The sequence below is a fragment of the Astatotilapia calliptera genome, chromosome 18, assembly GCF_900246225.1.
Source record: "Astatotilapia calliptera chromosome 18, fAstCal1.2, whole genome shotgun sequence".
Lineage (NCBI taxonomy): Eukaryota > Metazoa > Chordata > Actinopteri > Cichliformes > Cichlidae > Astatotilapia > Astatotilapia calliptera.
Window position 1 is genome coordinate 29,532,591 of NC_039319.1, and position 17,140 is coordinate 29,549,730.

The window sequence follows — 17,140 nt, forward strand, 5'->3', positions numbered from 1 at the left end:
ATATATTGCTTGTAATTCCCAAGTGAAAAAAGTCTATATTGGCTTTCTCCAAAATACAGAGTTAGGGTAGATTTAGGGTTCCTACGTATGATGGCTTAGACCTTAGAAGGTCAACCATTAACAATGGCTGGTGTGTTAAACCTGGATTGTTTTCAAGCAACAAGGTCAGCAGTGTGTGGTTTTTGCCTATAGGTGGGTTATGGTGTTGGGTGTTAACCCATTCCAAAGTAACACGTAACTGTTATCCCATTACATTTTTAAATAACACAGTAATGTAACACGTTATTGGACTAAACTGAGCAATCATATCATGAACTCATTACATGAGTTACAAAGGTTCCTAAATTATGTGCACAATGGGCAGGTAGAAGGAAAAAAAACTATCAATTATGACTTCGTCCTGATGTGCACTTGCACTGTAATCCGCTCATTTCAGTTAAGGGAGGAGGAAAATTAAAAAAAAGGTCTACAACTTTTATTTTTATTGCACGAGAGAACAAAACTGCAAAGTGCAAACTGCATTCAGGACAGACACGTGTGTTATACTGCTAACACAACATTAGCTCTTCAGGGGCATCTGCATAGATAGCATGCTATTGCTAACACAAAGCTAGCGAATAGCTAGCTGAGGGGTATAGCTGGGCGGATGAAGAGCCCACCCCAGCAGATAGAGCCTGGGTTTAGATAGGTAATAAAGGCAGTGATGAGGGTTTTTTCTATAATCCCTTTAAATTCTCTTTGTCCTGATTTCGTTTTTGTGTTTTGTTGTAGGTTTTGTGTTTAAAGCTAACGCTGTGCCCTCATCAGGATAGGGATTTGTGTCAGTGTGTGGGACTGTAGCCTCAGGTTTATAGTTAATGTGACAGTGCATTTCAGGACTTATTATAGAGTAACATGTAAGTAATGTAACCGTTAGTGTCCACAGATTACTTTCTATGATGAGTAATTAAGTACTGTGTTACTTTTAAGAAAAGTAATGAGTAATGTGTGATGTTTTCCTTTTTTTGAATAAGCATCTCACCACTCTCTGCCACATTCCATAGAATGCATAATAATACACAATGAATGTTGTCAGCATACCAACAGACATACAAATAAGAGATATTATGTTACATGTACATGATATTTTTCTTGTGCTCCCGTATCTGCCACATTCCAGCACAAAGTGCACCTTGAAAAGTAAGAGTGGTTTCAAGTAGAAAAAAAGGCAACATTGCAGGAAACCCTAACAAAGAAGACGATGAGCAGTTTGGTCTACAAAGTGTCTTTTTCTGCAAGAATATGCATTTTGAGAGCCATGTCGAGATTTACACTTTGAAGCTACAGTAAGTCACGTCTCCTTTAGCTTTCTTTGGTCCTTCATCTTCTCCTAATCAGGGGTAGCAGTCGTTGCCGCTCCTCCTCCTGCATCCTCCCTATTTTCTTCATTTTGTAATCCCACTTGGGTATCTGGAGCTGGTTCTGGTTACTGTTCCTTCTGAGTTTTTCTGGTTTGTAGCTTGGAGCTGGGGCCTTGCAGAGCCTCACCTTGGGAACCACTAGGCCCGGCCTCACACTGCTTCTCCTCAGCATATGGAGTGGCAGCAGGCTGGCTCGTCTTATGGCCACTGTGGACGCCGCTGCCATGTTGTTTAGCAGCTGAGGCTGGAGACTGGCCCTCCGATCCTTCTCCCTGGGGATGAGGAGGATCCGTGAGTTCTGGAAAAGTTTCTTGTAGTTGTTTAGCCTCTCTGGGCCCAAGCGCTTCAGCTCCGCCAGACGTTGCCTCTTTAGAATCTCTTGCACCGCGTGACGACGTTTTCCGATGCACGGCGGGCTGCTCGGGCACACCGTGTGGCAAGCTGTGGCGATAAGCGGACTGGACAGTCCCGTGGTGATCCGGACCATGTGTTCAAGGACACCATCTTCCATAGGTTTTACCTTGTTGTTGATGTAAAATCTATAAGGGCAGCAGGAAAGAAGGTTGATCAAACGCTGCTTACAGGTCTTTGGCTCTTGGGCCTGGGCCACCAACTCCTGTAGAAGACCAAATAGTTCATTTAAAAAAGAAACATTTAACTTGAAAATTGGATTATATTTTAAATGCGGTGCCTTCAACAGTTGATCCAAAATTAAGAAACGTGTATTAACCTCCAGCAGTGGCCACTCCAGGGAGAAGGAGTCACAGAACTGCTCAGGACAAGGGTTGGACATCAGCCGACTCATCAGGCGGGCTGTTTCATACCGACCGGTGAAGAGCGCCCACTCCTTGGGTGTCATTTTCCGGCCAAAGTCCCGAGCCTGGATATCACCTCCTGTATGGATATGTGTGTGGGGGGGGGGGGGGGGGGTTTTGAAAATCACAATAATTTTTAGAAATGTTTTCTTTGTTCCCTCGGTGTTGAGGCTTTCATGATCTTTATTGCATTTATATACCTGCCAACATGATCGATCTAACACACTCAGCCCGGCCCTGCATGGCAGCCTTCATCAAAGCTGTGAAACCGTGACAGTTCCTCCTCTCGATGTCCAGACCAGGAAAGTAGTTTAGTAGGTAGTTGGAAATGATGGCATGACCTGCACAAGAAAAAACACGTTATGAAAGGATTGCATTTGTATATTCCAGCAGCCGCTTTCTCCTTCTTCTTTCTACGATACTTCGATGACATTTTTCTGAAAACACAGTGGACATTAAGTTGCAGTCTCCAGTGGCTGAAACATGAAGCCATTTCTAAAATGTCAAAAGAACTGCGTTTTCTCTAGTGGCCACTTGAGTCTGGCTTCAAAAGTGAGTCGTTCCCCATAGGCTCCAGTGTTGAAACGCCCAACGTCATCAATGAAAATAGCACGTTTACTGCCTGAGAGAAAAATCACTTTCAGTCCAGAGCAAATTTCCTCCTCCATAACAAATGTGCCGAACCTGAATCTTTTTTATAATTCACCTTTCATGACTTTGTTTGGTCTTAAAGTTTGCAGCATGACTGCTATGACAGGTGTGCCAACACAGGCAGGTGCTCCTGCAGGGCCTCACTTCTGCTAATTCCAGTCATTAAATCAGATCTTTTTGTGGTGCTGTTGAAGTTTGTGCTCCTGTTTTGGTGAGTAAAATTATATTTTATTTGTTTATTTATGTGTGTTGCTCCCATACAGTGTATGGATGCAACTTGTTAACCAGGGTTGCTAGCATTATCTGATAACATGATTTAATGTGAAAGCATTTTAATTAAAAAAACAACACTAAAGCTACTCATTCTAACATCTGAATCGTTTCTTTCAGGTTTATTTGAGACAGCACTTTGAAAAGTGTTGCCATGCAGAATCTAAAAATATGTCTATCACATTTGTGTTACACATATTTTTAAAAAATCTTAGTTATGATCTTATTATTTTTAAAACACTTACACACTTTCATCTTTAATGTCATTACTTTGCGTATCCTTTTCACTTGTTTTTTTTTTTTGCAGGATGAAATCACACTAGTGCTACAAACCCCAAATAATGCCAAAACCCCTGTCAGATTGGTTAGCACTGAGTCATCAAGCAAAACTGTGTGCATTAAGATCAGGATGTAGTAATTATAAATTTTTTTTAAAATATATTTTCTTAGAAATCCAGAGCAATCGGCTGCAACATTCCTAAATGAGCAAAACCAGGCTAAGGATGTGAGATACAGTTTTAGCATTGGGCTGGACATAAATTCATTACTGCCTTGATTCCCAAACTAAGTCTAGAGTTTAGTCTAGAGTTTAGTAAAGGGTCAGGAAGCACTTTTGTGATGGTGCAGTGTGTGGTGGTGGTCGCCTGAGTCGTCTGAGGTGCTGCTGAAGATTTTTGTGTGAAAAAGGATCGATACTTTTTTAATGAAGCAGAAAATGAAGAGCAGCCTACAGCTATTCATCACTGGCTGCAGTGAGCCATTCATCATTGTTAGCAGATAAGAGGCCAGGGCGCCATGTCTGATACATGTGGCTGCATCACTATGAAATTACTTATGATGGTACGGATTAATGTGAGCAAATAACGGTGATTCTTGCAATGGGAACCACCAGACCCCATTATACAACACAAATCATAATTTGGATCTATTAAAATCGGTGTGACTCATTTCTATGCGGTAGATTTTCTTCCACCATATAGAGCTGTGCAAAAGTCTTGAGCCACCCCCCATTTCTTTCTGTTTTGCTTCTAAGGAACCAGACGTTCTTGTCACGTTTAAAGTGGTCTCAAGCAATAGTTCTGTCGTCTTTCTGATGAGTTTTTCTTTGGACTGAAAATCAGCAGCAACAGGTTTTATGGAGAGATGAAGTCAAACTTAAAAATTTGGGTTCAAATCATTGTCAGCATTGTGAACAGAGGAGTAACAGGGAGTGTCTGACGCTCTGTGATGGTGTGATGGGAGCATTTCAGCCAGTGCTGGTGAGGATCTTGTCAGATTTTGTTTCACTGCACAGTACTATCAGGAAAGTATCTGACTTTCAACAGCTTCATTTTGCAGTGTGACAATCATCCCAAACACGCTTCCAGGCCGTGGATTGGTCTCCCAATGAATAAGCTGCTGAAATCGGCAAGTTACCCTGGAAACAAACTTAAAAGAAACATTTTAAATAAAAGCGGCACGTGATGCCACTCATGCCTTCAGTACGTAATCACCTGCTTCGATTAGTATTTCAATTAAATATTTGGCTTTTGAGGGTTTACAGATCTCCATATTAAAAAAATAATAATAATTAAAATGTGTGGAAGGGAGTATTTACATAGTCCATCACTGCATGACTACACAGTGATGAACTGAAGTAAACAGACTTTGTGTGCCTTTATGTAGAGTTTAAGCCAAATATAGCTTCTTGTAATTTGCCTTTTGTTTTTGTGATAATGAATCAACACATACTGCATGGACAACCCAAGTTTATAAATTCACCTGATCTCATGCTTTTCATTTAGACACACAAGAAAGCTGCAAATGAAGATGTTGCAGTAAAAAAGGAAACTGAATTTAGTCATGTCCATTAGCTAACTGAAGCACATTTATGATACCTGATGATTTCCCTAATACACAGTGATGGCCTTTGCAAGTTGCAGTTTGCCCACTACATTTCAGATGCTTGTTGATGTCATGGAGAAATAAAAATGAGCTTTGAAACGTAACTTAATTACAGTCTTCATACCAACACGGATGCACAAAAGATTGTCCCTTTTCTTAATCAGCTCAGCCACTTTATTTGCTTCCTTCTGGAGGTGAGCGTGCTCTTCAAAATTTTTCAGAACGGACAAGAAGTTGTCCTTTGGCGCAGCTTGGCTGGTTTTTCATTCTTCTTTTGTCTTGCTGGCTTCTTTCGACTCTCACATTCTCTCCTGATCAGATCAGCCACCTTGAAGGCTTCGTGTTGGATGTGGGCACACAGGACTTCGTTTACCATGATGGTCCAGAAATGTTCTTCAAAAACTATCTGCTCTATCTGTGGCACAGATGATTTTTCATCCTCCCAGAATTTTGGGATCCAGTTACCCACTGTGTAAATTTCCGTCTTAAGATGGCCGTAGGTGGTCACGTCTTTCAATTTAAACCAAAAGGTTTCATCGGAAAGACTTTCCAACGTATTCTGGGATCTTTGGGCTTCACAGAGTTGCATGTTTTTCTGCATTTGTTGATGGAACATTTGCAAGGTTGGAAGAAAATCACAGTTACAGATCAACATTAGCAATCTGTAACATAACTGAAGTCGTGTTTGTGGAGAAAACACAGCTCTGGAGCTGTGACGTCATCACATTCTATAAGATGTATCAATGACATATAGAATGTGATTACCATGGAGGGCTTTTACACACACACACACACACACACACACACACACACACACACACACACACACACACACACACACACACACACACACACACACACACACACACACACACACACACAATCCCGTTCAGCTATCTTAGTGAGGACCTTCATTGACATAATGCTTTCCCTAGCCCCTTACCCTAAACCTAACCATTAAAAATGAATGCCTAACCCTAACACTTACCCTTACCCTAAACCTAACCATAACCTAATTGTAACCCTGACACCAAAACCACATTTTGAGCCTCAAAAAGGCCTTCAAATTTGTGAGGACCGGTGTGTGTGTCCTCACAAGTGACTGTTGGTTCTCACAAGTATAGTAGAATGCAGATTTCAGGTCTCACAAAGATAGCTTGACAGGAACACATGCGCGCGCACACACACGATGTGATTGCTTCATCTTGTATCAGAACATAGTTAATAAACAATATAAATAGAACCATTAATCCATCAGAAACCATCTATGTCCTTATACCTTATAAACCTAATATTGGCGTTAATTAAAAATATTAATTACCTTTAATTAAGTTACCAGTATTTTTCGTTAAAAAGCTGATCAACTCAGTTTATTTGAGTTGGCTTAAATCAGGAAAATTGAGGAAGCTGGAATGTGACTAAGTACGTTTACACTATACTGTACTTAAGTAGTCTGTCTCTGTGTGTTAGCCCTGTGACAGACTGGCGACCTGTCCAGGGTGTACCACGCCTAACAAACAGTGCTTGACAGCTGGGATAGGCTTCAGCGCCCCCCGCGACCCTGAAAAAGGATAAGCGGAAGCAAATAGATGGAGTACTTAAGTAGCATATGAAGCCTGCTTGACTTTTACTTCCCTCTTATGTCCCTCTCTATTGTTCTATCACTATAGTTCAGTTGATTTCACTTTATTAAAGACACACACGAGCAAATAAAATGCATACATGCAAATTACATTCTGGAGTTCTTTACGCTACACATACAACTGTGCATCAGATTGTGAAATATAGCATGACAGGTAGGAACTCCAACACTAACAAACATTTGGCTTGCACTGCTCCACCTTTGCAACTTGAGATTCAGCCTAAATCCATCATTATATGCTTCAGTGAGTTTCTGCACACTGCTCTCTCTGTAGCTCTTCCACAAAGGAGCAGCGTACATTGGAGTGCAGAGAGAGTCCAGCCTTCACTGGAACACATACCAAACTTACAGCTCAACATATTAGCATGTGCATACATTAAGCGGCATTATGTATTTTATATTTTACTTCATTATCTGACTGTTTATGTTACTGTTGGAGTTTTGTATCTAAAACATACAAATCAGCCACACAGCTTTTTAAATAACATATAGAAGAAACTTGTTATCACATTTTTACTAAACATTGTATGATCTGAGTAACTTTGACTGTTCTTAGAAAAACAAGAACAATTTAAGATATATAAGATGAAATATCTGTTATTATTTCAAGAAAAAAATCATTTGCAAGCTGTCATAACAAGAAACATTCTGTAAAAGAATAACAAGAAAGAATTTAAACGATTAGACTGTTAAATTTCAAAAGTATACTCAGTTTCAAAACCTCTGTTTTTAAAACGTGTGCAAGTATGGACTGTGGTGGGATTTGATTCAAAGGCCTGGGGGGGGGGGGGGGGGGGGGTGTGTTTTTTTACCTGCTTGAGCTGCAGTTATAAGAGCGGTGTTCCCCTCGTTGTCCTGCCAGTTAACATCCAGATACGGGCATTGAGAAAGAGCGATGACCACATCCACATAGCCGTTATAGCACGCCACAATCAAGCCAGACTGAAACACAAAAACAAAACGCCTTGGCATCCAACGTTTTCTTTTTCTGTGATTTATTTCAGCTCCTAAAACACACACACACACACACACACACACACACACACACACACACACAAAATCATTCTTATTTACAGTGAAGCTTGTTGTTATATTCTCTTTTTATGGCTCTATAAAAATGTTCACCTCCAGGACAAAAAGCAATGTGGTGATTGCCATAAAAAAATAAATCTTACTGGTCTGTCCGCTTACATGTGAATAACAAGGTGGTGTTCTGTTTTGTTTTTGTCACAGTGAGTGGGAACACACTGGTAAAGGTTTCGGGCTGGACAATCTGTTTTTGCTCTAAACAAAGTTGCTTTGAGCAGATTTGCATTTGTTTTAAAAGGTCATTGCTGTTAAATCGTTTAGTGTATCTGGTCAGCAAAGTGGCACACTGCAGGTTCAGTTTGTAGATGACATTAGTGTTAGTGTAGTCAATACTGTGTGTGCGTGCATTCATGCAATGAACATACATTAATTCAATTCAATTCAAGTTTATTTATATAGCGCCAAATCACAACAAAAGTTGCCTCAAGGCGCTTCATAGATAAAGAGAAAAACCCAACAATCATATGACCCCCTATGAGCAAGCACTTTGGCGACAGTGGGAAGGAAAAACTGTGAGGAGGTAAAATTATTGTTATTGTTAAAATTATTAACAAGATAATCGACCTCTGTTGGAGTAGCGTTCAGATAGCTGCTCTGCTCTATGTTGGTACAGGTCATTGAAGATGATCACAGTGGGTGGATTATATTCTTAAACTTAGTTACAGCGCTTTCAGAAAGACATCTACTTTGATAAAGTCTACTCTCCACTTCTGTGTAATCAATTATTGTAAATGTAAATGCTATCAGGAAATGATCAGACAGGAGAGGGTTTTCAGGAAACACTGTCAAATGTTCAGTTTCTATGCCATATGTCAAAACAAGATCTAGAGTGTGATTAAAGTGGTGGGTGGGTTCTTTTACATTTTGAGAGAAGCCAATTGAGTCTAATAACAGATTAAATGCCATGTTGAGGCTGTCATTTTTAGCATCTACATGGATGTTAAAATCACCCACAATAATTATTTTATCTGAGCTGAGAACTAAATTAGATATAAAGTCTGAGAAATCAGACAGAAACTCTGTGAAAGGCCCAGGTGGACGATAGATGATGACAAGTAAGACTGGTTTCTGAGTTTTACAGCTGGGGTGGACAAGGCTAAGCATCAGGCTTTCAAATGAATTAAAAGTCTGTCTTGGTCTTTCGTTAATTAATAGGCTGGTGTGAAAAATTGCTGCCACACCGCCCCCTCGGCCTGTGCTTCGAGATTTCTGGTAGTTAGAATGTCTCGGGGGTGTTGATTCATTTAAGCTAACATAATCATCCTGCTGCAACCAGGTTTCTGTAAGGCAGAGTAGATCGATTTGTTGATCAAGTCATGTACTATTATTATTAAGTCATGTACTAACAGAGGAGAGAGACCTAATATTTAATAATCTACATTTCACTGTTTTACTCTTTGGTTCAGATGTGGATACTGTATTGTTCTTTCTTTGTAATTGTTTATGTTTAAGTTGTTTGTTGCTGGTTTTTAGTTTGTTTTTTTTGTCTTTTTGGGAGCTGACACAGTCTCTATGGAGATGGGTTTGGGGGGGGGGGGGGGGGGGGGGTTTAGCTGTACTGTTTCACCACATGTAATAGTAGTTTGTGTCCAGTCAAGACAACAAGACATTTTGTGCACACCAGTCTTCCCAAATCGTGTAGTACAACAATGAAAAAATATTATACATGTTTTTGCTTTAGAAGAAGCTTTTATTGCTCAACCAGAACTTGATTGCAAGGCAAGTAATGGCAGTTATTCAACTTTAAGACAATAGCAGTGCCATGAAGTTAAACTATTAAGATTGCAACTATTATTTTTGGTGTTGATTATTCACAAAACATGTCCTTGATTATTGGTCTCATTTAAATTTGTTTTTCTCTGATTAACAGTACAAAACCCAAAGAGGTTTAGATTTGCATGATTTTTTATTTAAAAATTTAAGGATCTAGAATCAGAATGAGTGATTTTTCCTTGTAAATATGTCTTACCTGTACAAAGAAAAACAAAATCCACTGGTCATTGCTTTCTTTATCCATTTGTAGTGTGCACACATTTTCAGTTTGCTTTTGTTAGAAAATGCCAAAGTTTATGAATTGGGCACGCTGCTGGTAAATGCACAAGAAGACTGAGATGGGTTTTGAGGTTTCTGCTGCAGTCTCTGGCCAGTCTGCTTCCAACACAACACATATTAAAGATGACATCCAGTTTGCAGTCATATGCCAATAATTGGGTCTTTTGTGCTTCACAAAGAGTGCAAACAGTTAGTGGGTTGACCCCACAGTGTTGTGATTCCAAGAAGAATTTCCCATAGAGACAGCAGATCTAAAGGGCATTGGGTAATCGTTTTTCAAACGGCTGGTAAAAAAGTTTTGGTAAAAAAGCAAGCTGTTGATAGAGATGATGTCAGCCAATTTGATAGCAACACCCATGACAACACATTCATAATCAAGGCGACCCTAAGGACTCCACATTAATCCAGAACTACTCTCCACTGTGTGTTCCAGCTCAACAGAACATACAGAATCTTCTACCCAGTGTGCAGAAATGTTCAGAAATAAGTTCACTTTCAAATTTATCTTCAGATTAACAATAAAACACAGCTTTCTTAACTTTGTTAAGAACAAAAACGTGCCAAAAGTGCCAAGAACTGTGCTTCCTTTAGTGGTCAACTGCAGCTGGATTCAAAGTGAGCTATCCCATTGACTACCATGTTCTAAAATGTCCAACTTTAAAGCATTAATGTGCTGTAAATGTGCCTTTGTGTAACAGCCTGGTACACAAAGAGATTTTTTTTAACCAACTGGAAACTAGAGTTAGATTTTTGACTCAGACTTTGACTAAAGTTTGGCAGCAGTGTTGGCAGCTGAAATGGTTCCAGCTGCCAACAATGGCAACTGGAACCATTCCTGCCTGCTGGGCCTCACCTCCTTTGACTGAAGTCACAAAATTATGTGATAAATAACACAATAAACTTCAACACAATAAACTAAAACTGACAAGCACAAGTAGAAAGGACTGTTGAAACTCAATAATTTGAACAATTAGGCTTCTTCTTAATAGAACAAAATAAGCATTACTCTTTTATTTTCACAAGAAAGGCTATTGAAAGCACGTAAGACAAACCATATGGAAAATAAATGTAGCAGATGTTATACTTAAAATAAGTGTCACAAGTGCAGCTGGTCAAATCGCCTACTAGTACTGTAGTTTGTGCAGTAGTAGTTTGTGTCTGTGTAGTTAGGCAGGGTCTTTGCACTAATTAGCCAATATGTGTGTGCAGCTTGCTAAGCAAACAGGTGAAATTAGCACTCCACCTTTTCATCTGAATATGGAAAACAACAACATTGCGGTCTCTATGGTTCTTACCATTTAGCATGTGTTTGTGAATTAGTTGTTCTAAATTCACAGGTCTGTGCGAGCATTGGCCACTAAAACAACAAAGAAAATCAAAGAAACTGAAGTAATTGTGGTGTAAAGTGGAAGTGATTCACTGGAAGTGGGATGTCTAAAAATGACCAAGAGACAGTAACCGGGTTTAAAATAAGATCCTCACCTCACCTGTAGGTGAGATATTGGCAAGAACTTAAACTAAAAGTCAGACATCTATCAAGAATGAAAAGGTATAAATTTCATGGTTATTTCATGGTATTTCATGACAAAATAGTGAACTTAGAAAATATACACAAATTGTGAAATTGCACCTCTTTAAAATGCAGCTCAATTAAACCTAGCTCCAAGAATAATTTTCACCGACAGTTCTGAGATAAGCTGCATGTTATTCTTGGATGCGCTTGTAGGACTGGCTTTAAAATTGCATGACAAAAATATCATACACATAAAAAAAAAAACTGTATCACCAACGTAGCCTGGACAACATTTGCTAGTTAGATGAAGTCAGCTATCTCATCTTAGCATATTTATATGCATATTTATAATTATACGGTTCTTGGAGTGAGCGCACACACTCATGAAGTTTAGTAACTTCAGGTCACTGCAACAAGCCCAGGTACAGTTTACCGACGGATGGGTACAGGACCTTGAAATGCACCGTGTAGAAAGTAAAGACCATCGTACATATCATAAGTTTACCAGTCTCACAAATTGACGTCATAAATACACATTCGTTAACCGTTTATTAATAGGACCTTTGAGCTCAATGGTAATTAATTAGCAGTGGAAATAATTTCTGGTAGCATCACAGAAATGTAGCAGTGACAACAATATTGTATGCTGTAATCGTACTGGGCAATTAGTGATACAAAAAACCTGTTTTATCCTGTGAATAAAAGTATATGTTTTTGTCAATGTACCATAATAACAGAAGCGAAACGCAATATTGTGTCAGGACAATTCACTATTTATGCACAATAAACACAATAAATAAAGGAGCATAGCGCGACAATTTCTGTTCAGCGCCAGACTTGCTTGTAACCTATATCACTAATTATGTTATGAAAATGACGTATTAACTACTACAAAACACTGACCTTCGTGTAAATGCTTGGAGCAGACTAACCTGTGAGCTGGAGTGTTCTGGGACGTTATATTTGATCTTTGAATGGCTGCAATCCAGTCGCCTTTGTTACTTCGGAAACATGGCTTGAACAATTTCTCTTCAACGACATAATCCGATAACAACCGATCTCTTTACCCGTCGGCTTCCCGTGGCTGTCATGCGACCGGCTATTGCAGTTAATAATACAACGGCTTCTTGACATTTTTGTGTTTCTTTTTATCGCTGTATAACTGATTTTAATTGAAAGCCTGCGTGCGCTAGTACCGCTTGCCACGAGTTCCCAGAATCCTTTGCGGTTCTACCCGTGAATGACGTCACATTTTCAATCTCTATATAATATGCATGTTAAATTTTATATTTGGGGTAAAATATCAAGTCTTTTCAAGTAAACCGGTTCAAGCCCAATTCAAGTCCCAAGTCATTGGTGTAAAAGTCCAAGTCAAGTCACAAGTCTTAGAACATTTTTTCAAGTCAAGTCTAATGACTCGAGTCTGACTCGAGTCCAAGTCATGTGACTCGAGTCCACACCTCTGATAGTAAGCCTTTAAAAGGTTGGGCAAGGTTGGCAAGCTGCATTGTGACACGGTAACTGCACTGGCCCATCTGTCACTGAAGGCTTAACCAACTGCTCTGAACCTCCTTTAGGATCTGACCTTCAGTGTCTTACTGGGTTTTAAGAGCTAGACCATGCTCAGCTGACCCGACAGAAAAACCAGATATCAGTGATAGAGCAGGATGATGATAGCATTCTTTTACTCAAAGCAGGCATAAAGGGTGTCATAAGAAAATCACAGGTGTGTAATATTTTGTTTTGCACTTTCAAATTATTTAAATTTAAAATTGCTTGAGGTGTGTAATCTGACACAGTGAATGGTGTGCTTGCATAAATGTTTGTCAAAGTTCTATCATATCTGTATACAACTGAATTATGACCGTAACCTCAGTGCTGCACAGCTGTCACGAGTCACCGCATATCTTGTAAGCATATTCTTATATGTTGTTTTGAAGACTATGTGCTGATAGCCACCCAGGCACTTTTAATAGATGCTTTTTTTTTTTTAAATCAAGCAGTCTACCTTAATATGGTTTTGTTATTGTTCGTAAAGTTAAGTCGAGACCAAGGTAAGACCTACTGACACATTACATGTACAGAAGCAAAGGTATTTATGAACACAACTGTACTAATGACGTTGAAAGACAGCAGCGCAGTTTTCCATTTGTACTGCTATTAATTTTTTCATAAAAAAACATTATTTATGAATAAAAAGGTGCGTGAGACTTTGTCAAAGACATTATTCTAATAAATGCACAGATACCAACTCTTCTGTTTCTGTCCGTCTCCTTCACTTCCTCTTCAGTCACTCCTTGTCTGATCATGATCTTGACAATGACGGCATTGTTGTTGCAGCAGGCCTTGAAGAAGGAGATGGGCTCTGGACTGTCAGAGCTAAACGAGTAGCGCATGTGAGAGGTGACTGAATTGTCGAGGGGATAGAAGGAGTCATCTGAGGCAATGCTCTGTGTGTCTGAGCGATCGGGCAAGGTCTCAAAGTCCAACTCTTCAAATTCCTGGTAGATATCATCCTCATCCTCCCAGTAATTTCGAGTGTAATCGATTTCAAGTTCCTCATTATCTGCCTCGCTTGATTCCTCGCTCTCATCGTCGTCTTTGCCAGCCTTGGTGATGGACATGACAGGAATATCCATATCCACTTTATTGGTTCTATACTCAGTCTTACTAATTCTGACTCCTCCAGCCACTCCATTCTCTTGAACCTTTGAACCTTTACCTTGTTCCTCCGTTATTAGCACCATTTAAATCCTCCTCCGTCGAAAACACTCTTCGAAAATCCTTGTGGGAGCCAGAAGAAGTCTAGGAATTCTCAATTACCTTGGAGTCCATTGGCTCTCTGAAATATGATGATTCCTTCTACCCCCCAGGAAACTCAATCCTGCCAGTTTCCCGACTTCCATCAGTTTTTTGCTGTGTTGGATTTCCCAAACGAACAAGGACAATCCTTTATCACTACTGATAAGTCTTTGTCGGTGCCAAAGAGGTTAGGATTCCCGAAGACTCCAAAACACAGTGTCCTCAAAGGCTTGATCATGTGCATGATCAGTTGCTCTGGGCTGTTAAAGTGATGAAAAAAAGAGTAAAGCAGAATAAAGCATCCTAATCTTTCTCTGATGATATTGTCAAATTTCCATTTTCAAAAAAAGTCAGAGAAAATTATGAAATGCACGAAAGCCACTGCGCTTCTCCGTGTGACTCTTTGCAAAGGCACCACCAGCCCCGTTCATCAGATTGTATGATCATTGCACTGGAAATCCAACATGCAGCTTGAATTTTCCAAGTCTCGGTTAGAAGTTAAAGCTGAAGTTGTCTTTTTGAAAGCAGAAGAACCAGCGCGGTCGTATTAGTTCAAAACTGACACAACTGAGCAGTTAATCCCGTGTTTGCTCACGGGGGAACACTGGGTTTTCTTTGATGATCGCCAGCAGTGGGATCGGGAGAGAGATTCTGTTGAAGTACTGCGTGGTAATCCAATTAGATTTCTCTCTAGCTCTAGCCATTTGGTTACATTCACCTCCCCAGAAACGTCTTCTGCTTCAACACAATAAACTAAAACTGACAAGCACAAGTAGAAAGGACTGTTGAAACTCAATAATTTTAACAATTAGGCTTCTTCTTAATAGAACAAAATAAGCATTACTCTTTTATTTCCACAAGAATGGTAAATGGTAAATGGCCTGCATTTGTATAGCGCTTTTCTAGTCCATAGGACCCCAAAGCGCTTTACACTACATTCAGTCATTCACCCATCCACACACACATTCACACACTGGCGATGGCAAGCTACATTGTAGCCACAGCTGCCCTGGGGCGCACTGACAGAGGCGAGGCTGCCGGACACAGGCGCCACCGGCGCCACAAGAAAGGCTATTGAAAGCACGTAAGACAAACCATATGGAAAATAAATGTAGCAGATGTTATACTTGTGTCACAAGTGCAGCTGGTCAAGCTGACGCCATCTCCCCCACCTCTGCTCTCAACGTCTTCTGCACTTAACACTGCCAGCTTAAATTGGATTTCTCAGCCACATGATCTCATTTGTATACAGGGCACTTTGGAAGGAGTGGAATCACTCAGGCCTAAGAGAGTTTACGAATGTCACCTTCAACAACAACTAAGCTACAGCCTAGTTTGATACAATACACTTTATTCACATCACCTTGTGATACCAGCATTCCCTGGATAAATACATTATCTCTGACAAAGGACAAAAGTGTATCAAAAATAGCATTACAGGAAGAAAATCTAAACGTCTAGAGGTGGTTGTTAAGTTATAGGCTTGGTTTTGTAAGTCATGTGATCCAAGCCATTTCTATTTTAAAAAATCAGATTTTGAATAAATGGATTTGATTAACTAGATTTTTCAACTTTAATATTTCAACTGACATCAAAAAACTCCCAGAGTCAATATGAACTCATTTTGGTGAGACTGCTACTTTCGGTTTTGCACCATAATGGCCGTATCATTTTACATGAATGCTAAATAACATGCTAAATAACTACAATACCATTTTGTGCACATATTTCTATGCAGTGTGTTGTAGTAACATTGACCTTCACTACTAACTGTGTTAGCATGGTAAAATTGCACATGATACACCTGTTTACTAAGCATACTGATTAGCATGCATTTTGGTATGGCTGTGAACTTTTTTTTAATTTTGTTAATCCAAAACTTTTCTCATCGGCAGTTGTAAGTGGCTGGAAATATCAACGAGTTAACGGCTGAAAAATTGCCATTTAGCTAGCTCTTGTACACTTATAGTAATCTCTTCCACAGCATGTCTTATATCCTGTCTTCCTTCTTTCTCCCCAACCAGTCGCAGCAGATGGCCCTGCCCCTCCCTGAGCCTGGTTCTGCCGGAGGTTTCTTCCTTTTAAAAGGGAGTTTTTCCTCCCCTGTTGCCAAAGTGCTTGCTCATAGGGGGTCATATAATTGTTGGGTTTTTCTCTGTATGTATTACGCTCTACCTTACAATATAAAGCGCTGTATAAATAAAATTGAATTGAACTGAACTGAATTGATAAATAAAGGAATAAACACAAAATTATACCACACAGTGAAACGTCTTTTGTTAAATTTTGTTTATTTGTTACCAGTTTGTAGATCAGTATACTTGGTTACAATCTGGACATCTGTATCAGACAGCATGGGATTAATTCCACGTAGTCCAATCTTTGCCAAGTAGGTTACAGTACCTCAGGCAGGTAACATTATTAGCTATTATTAGGATAAAGTTTAAGCAGCTGAAATTCTATCAGGCACAGGAACATTAATCTGTAGCTGTTAAATCCATCTGTTAACTGTTTTAATTTCCAATGAGCACAATACTTTTTTTTCTCCAAGTCTGAAATTATTGTTATGCAAAGTAGAAATCTGTCAGAGAAACCTTACACTTGTTTTCTGCCTGAAGTCTGAAGGTTTTACAATAGAGCAGAAAAGGAAATGTTTTTTTTAACAGTGCTAATCTCTTCTGAACCACAGCCGCTTACTCTATGATTTAATCGGCATGAAAACGTTGAGCCCATTTTGCTTGTTAAAAAATGAAGCACAGGTTGGGAAAATCAGATTTAGCTTGACAGCAGAGATCAGGTTTCCACTGCATATGCTCCTAATCTGTATTTGGGCTACCTGTTAAGACTGTGCATTAGCACAAAGGTAATTGGATTTGGCAGAAATAACCCCATATCCTATTTTGTAGCCGTTTTTTTTCCTTAGACATCATTCCAGTTTGGAATTAGACTGTTCTGAACTGCTGACACTCACGTATGTGATTGATGTTGTTTTAATTATGAAATAAATTTATGTGAATAAATA

General features: G+C 39.5%; 1 protein-coding gene across 1 annotated transcript; it reads right to left on the bottom strand.

Annotated features, from left to right (window-relative positions):
• Positions 1-453: 453 nt before the first annotated feature.
• Positions 454-14,912, bottom strand: ankrd33bb (ankyrin repeat domain 33Bb). The gene is made up of 5 exons (XM_026150748.1): positions 13,569-14,912; positions 7,475-7,604; positions 2,416-2,556; positions 2,131-2,294; positions 454-2,016 (listed from the first exon to the last, which is right to left on the bottom strand). Exons 1-5 carry the CDS (start codon positions 14,061-14,063, stop codon positions 1,360-1,362), a joined length of 1,587 nt encoding a protein of 528 aa, XP_026006533.1. The 5' UTR covers positions 14,064-14,912; the 3' UTR covers positions 454-1,359.
• Between the last annotated feature and the right edge of the window lie 2,228 nt (positions 14,913-17,140).

Coding starts and splice junctions, on each gene's coding strand:
- ankrd33bb (XM_026150748.1), bottom strand. CDS start 14,063: ATGGTGCTAATAACGGAGGAACAAGGTAAAGGTTCAAAGGTTCAAGAG. Junction 7,605..13,568: donor AGACGGACAGAAACAGAAGA/GTTGGTATCTGT, acceptor TTTGTGTTTCAG/TCTGGCTTGATTGTGGCGTG. Junction 2,295..2,415: donor TAGATCGATCATGTTGGCAG/GTATATAAATGC, acceptor ATATCCATACAG/GAGGTGATATCCAGGCTCGG.